Raw genomic sequence first — 5,000 nt, 5'->3', positions numbered from 1 at the left:
AATCTGATGACCTTGAACTCCTTTCGAGGGCCGTTAACACTGCAGTGTAACTTCCTGTAACAACAATGTCCCGAAGGAGCCGCCGCTACAGAAAAGGGTTCTCATAAATACAACGACTAGCTTGATTTTCCACATGTTTAAGGACATGAAACAATCTTCAGCTGACATCCAAGGTGGCGCCAGGCCGAACCCTCACGTGACCTCCGTCCACTTGAAGACGTCGTGGGGCCGATTGTCCTTAAGGCCGGTCGATACGGCCTGTACATCGACTCTTTATCCATAAAAAAATTAATTACAGCTCTATAAATACACACACAAAACACAGAGTATGACCCCAGAACTACTGAAGGATGGAAGCAAAAAGGGTGACGTGAGATTGTGAGGATGTTTGTGGCGTAACAACAGATCCTTAACGACGAGGATGTTATTGCTTTGGTGTGCGGGCGGTGCTGTTTCACCCCAATAAAGGACGGAGGAATCGTCCACGTGAAGAGTGCAGCAACAAGGTGAGGAGGCCACACGTTATCTCACGACTCTGCACTTCTTCCCTTGTGGACTTACTGCCGCCTCGCCTTAAATACACAGTGATGCCTTGTTAATTCATAGGAAGACACAGAGACACCCCCACCCTCCCCCCACCCGGTTGTGTTCTCTCTCCGGTCAGAAGTCAAACATATCGTCCCCTGACGGACTGAAGTCGTTGGGGGTGTTTCCATTGGGGGTGTTTCCATTGGGGGTGTTTCCAATGGGGGTGTTTCCATTGGGGGTGTTTCCATTGGCGGCGTCCCAGTCGGGTTCGGTGAGCCAGTCTTGGGGTGTCACCCCAATGTCCAAGACCTGGGGGTTAGTACGCGACACTGCCAGTCTGCGGAGACGGAGGGCGAAAAAATATGAAAAGATTAATGAGAATTAGACCTGTATTTTAAAAAAAGATGCTATTAGCACCCAGGTGTCAGAAGCTAGCAATGCTATTTGCACCCGACCCTAATCCATAGAAAACAAAATATTTAATAAAAACACAAAAAACTTCACACAAACCTCAGTCTCCTGGGTGCTCGCTCTTTATACGACTACTATTACTAGTCCTACGCCTTTCGACTAGCTAACTATTGATAGATTAAGTAGGATTTTATAGATTTGCTGCTACCAAAGCACTCCTTTAGTAGCATTTTAAACCTTAGCTGGATGTAAATACAACACATTTTGAAAAAGAAAAGGTATTGTTTTGCATCCACAGACTGATCTGTTCAATGCAGTGACAAAGTAAATCTACAGGCCCATATTCACCTGCCGTCAGTGACACGTAGACCTGAGTGTCATCTGCATAGTTGTGGTAGGACACGTTATAGCTGCGTATTAGCTGGCCTAATGGAAGCATGTACAGATTGAATAATAGGTGTCCTAGGATTGACCCCTGGGGAACCCCACAGGTCAAAGCCATTTGGTCTGAGACACAGTTACCAATTTCAACAAAATACGTCCTGTCCTTGAGATAGGACTTGAACCAGTTTAGAGCAGTACCAGAGATTCCCACCCAGTTTTCTAACCTCTGTAATAAGATCCCATGGTCAACTGTGTCAAAGGCAGTGCTCAGGTCCAGCAGAACTAAGACTGAGACTTTGCCTGCGTCTGTGTTCAGGCGGATATCATTTGTCACCTTGATCAGAGCTGTCTCAGTGCTGTGGTTGGGCCTAAAACCTGATTGGAAAGTATCAAAAGCATTGTTAGACAGAAGAAAGTCAGTAAGCTGTTGGTATACAACCTTCTCTAGGACTTTTCTTAAGAATGGCAGGTTTGATGTGGGCCGGTAGTTGTTCAGTACTGTTGCATCATGACTGCTCTTCTTTAGAAGAGGTTTAATGACAGCAGTTTTTAAGGCTTTGGAAATGTTCCAGTCTGGAGTGAGATGTTGACCAGGTGAGCGAGTTGTGGTAACAAACTGCTCAGCACAGACTTTAGAAATCTAGTGGGTAAGTCATCAAGGCAGCACGTCGATTGGCTCGGACTGCAGATGATCTCTTCGACTGTTTTGTCAGTGACAGGTATGACATGAGTCAGCTCTAGGTGTCTAGCTGGCTGCAGAGTAGATATTTGTGTTGTGGAATTTATGGCATTTTTAATGCCTTGAACTTTGTCATTAAAGAATATTGCAAACTTATTACACTTAGATATATAATTGAGTTCTTAGGGCAGTGAAACAGGAGGGTTTGTTAATCTGTTTATTGTAGCAAACAGGACACGAGAGTTAAAGAAAAATAACTCTCCCTTGTTCTACGCAAAGTCTGGTTGAACGCACATAACCTTTCTTTGTAAATCTCATAATGAACCTGGAGCTTTGACTTGCGCCATTTCCGTTCGGCTATCCGGCAATCCCTTTTCTGTGCCCTGACCGAGTCTTCTTTTCTCCATGGTGCCTTTTGCCTATTTTTAACCATTCTAACCTTGACAGGAGCAATGGTATCCAAAACATTTAAGGCTTGTAACAGCTGACAGCGGCACTCTACTTTACCTGGACATGAACCATAGCTATCCAGAGCCCAGCTGGAGACACAAACACACAGTAGATTGAGGACAGTTTTAAAGTTTAAGCTTACAAAGAAAAATAATGAAAAATCAGGATGGATTTGTATTCTGCAGTACACAGAAATCACCAGTGAGGGGCGCCATAAGGCAAAGCAGTACGAGAGTGGCTTACAGGGGTTTGGGTAGTTTATTTTAACAAAAGCCGCATAGAGAATCAACAAGGATTAATTTAATTCTATAATAAAATATTTTAAAAGGACATATCGCACCTGGAAAAGGCCTCATCCAAACTTTGGATGAGGCCTTCAATGTGTTGATCCTGAGGACGGACAGGAGGAGACAGAGACTGTGCTCATCTCTCTTTTATTTTATTTTGGTAAAGTTTTACTGTCTCATTTAAACATCACCATGTATAAAAAACCCAAATAAATTTGTGTTGTGTCACAATTGAGATCAAACTAATATCCAGTCTTAAAAAACATTTAAAAGTAATCAAGACATAATTGGACATTTTGTGCATTGATCTGACTAATGTTCTTAATATGTAATAAATATCAAAGAAAGGAAGGCAAAAGACAAATAAGTTTTATAATACACATGATAACATCTTTATTGTTTTTAAATGTTGAAACCATCAACACAAGCAGGAAGACGATAATGTTGAAACATGTCAAGAGAGAAAGAGAACCAGAGAGACAGTTACAGAGTGAGACTGAAACCAGTAGCAGAGTCCCAGTGAGGCAGCTCAGGACTGGGAACACTGGTCTCTCCTCAGTGTCTCTGAGAGCGGAGTCTGGGAGCCCTGGGTGGCCTCACAGGTCACAGAGCCCACCTTCCTCCACTGGTCTGCAGGGAGCCTCAGGGTGCTGCTCCAGCTGTAGTGGCCGTCCTTCTCCAGCACCCCGGGGCTCCTGCTCTCCTCCCAGCTGCTGCTGCTGCTGCTGCTGCCGTCCACCTTCCAGGCCAGACTCCAGTCTGAGGGGAAGCCCTTGTTGGCCAGGCACATGAGCGTGGCCTTCCCCTGCTGCAGCTCCTCACTGGAGGGGGGCAGCACCGTCAGGGTGGGGGCGACTCGGCCCACTGCAGAGAGACAGAGATTCATGAGGTTCATATGAGGGTGCAGCAGAGGAGGCTTCTAGTTCTGTTGGTCTTCCTCAGACCGGATGAAACTGATCTTAAAGGTTTCACTTCCCTCTCTGAGCTCAGTGAGCATGACAACAGACAGGTTTCAGTACTGAAGATAAAACATCTGAACTTCTTCCACTCAACTTTCTGAGTTACAGTTAAATGTATTACAGTAAAGATGACGATTGTGAGGCTTTTATTGTTTTAACCTTTTGAAAACCATGGCCCCCAATTGGGGGCCGATTTACACATTATAGTTAGACTGTGTAAAACATTACAATAAACATGAACAAACATATTGATGTTGTACATCAAATTAAACAAGAGAACTTGGGCTACAAGAATCAGTAAGCCATTTCCACACAACTCAAACACCAACTGAAAGAATTATTAAAATATCATAATCATCATTTTGTCAGGAGTCAGCCCACTCAGCACGTTTTTGGAACTAGCAACCCGTAGCTCGGTGCTATCAGAAAGATAGCAAAGAGCAAGAGGTTTTAACACAGATTCTAAACATCTTTAGAAAATCCTTCTGCACCAAAGCATCACCGAGATATGAGCCAAAGAACACAGCAACATGAACCGATTTAGCGCTTTACACTCACAAATGTTGCTTATCTTTGGCATTTTTTGAGAAAAAAAAAACATTTTTCTTCTTCTAATCAACAAATACTGCTGTATTGAACACACCATAAGTAATATACAAGTGAAATATATGGTTTTCCACATGAGGAAATTCAAATTGCACAGTTGGTGCCCAAATGCCCATTTCGCCTAATTAATCTGTACTAAAACCTCTCTAACTTTGTTCTGCTTTACTTTTTCAAAGTCAAACTTTGCAGAGAGACTGTTCCCATATATTGATATGACCTCTGTGGTTTTTGACCTTTGCTCTGCATCCTTCCAAGAGATAATCATCCTGAAAGTGCTTTTTGTTTCTTGGCGAACATGAAAATTAAACTTTTGCTATCTTTCATCTTTAGTTACTCTTAACCAGTAACAAATATACTAATATGTACACATTTGAACAAAAGCACACATGGGTGCCTTTATTATATCACCAACATTATTTAAATAGCCTTTGTGGTTGCTGAAATACACACTTTTTAGTTTAGGTATGTAATTTCGAGCAGAAACCTAAAAAGTAGGTCGGTTTTCAAAAGGTTAACTATCTGAAGTATTTCTTGTTTCAAAACCTCAGACATGATGTCATGTGTTTGTTCCCTTCATGTCAGCAGGAATCATCAACAGTCAGACTTCATTACTGACTCATTCAACTGAATAATGTTAACTACTGAAATACTTTTTAAAACTCATAAAACGTGTTTAAAACCATCAGTCTGGGTCAT

General features: G+C 42.5%; 1 gene segment (V, D, J or C); it reads right to left on the bottom strand.

Moving 5' to 3' along the window:
• Nucleotides 1-3,103: 3,103 nt before the first annotated feature.
• LOC117739202 overlaps nt 3,104-5,000 on the bottom strand; it is a 2,370-nt gene continuing 473 nt past the window's right edge. The window contains 1 exon segment of the C gene segment in view: nt 3,104-3,603. Within this exon segment, the coding sequence occupies nt 3,269-3,603 (335 nt within the window).

The sequence above is a fragment of the Cyclopterus lumpus genome, chromosome 11, assembly GCF_009769545.1.
Source record: "Cyclopterus lumpus isolate fCycLum1 chromosome 11, fCycLum1.pri, whole genome shotgun sequence".
In the NCBI taxonomy this organism is placed as follows: domain Eukaryota; kingdom Metazoa; phylum Chordata; class Actinopteri; order Perciformes; family Cyclopteridae; genus Cyclopterus; species Cyclopterus lumpus.
Note: the sequence above shows the minus strand (reverse complement) of the source record. Positions and strands in the feature narration are given on the sequence as shown.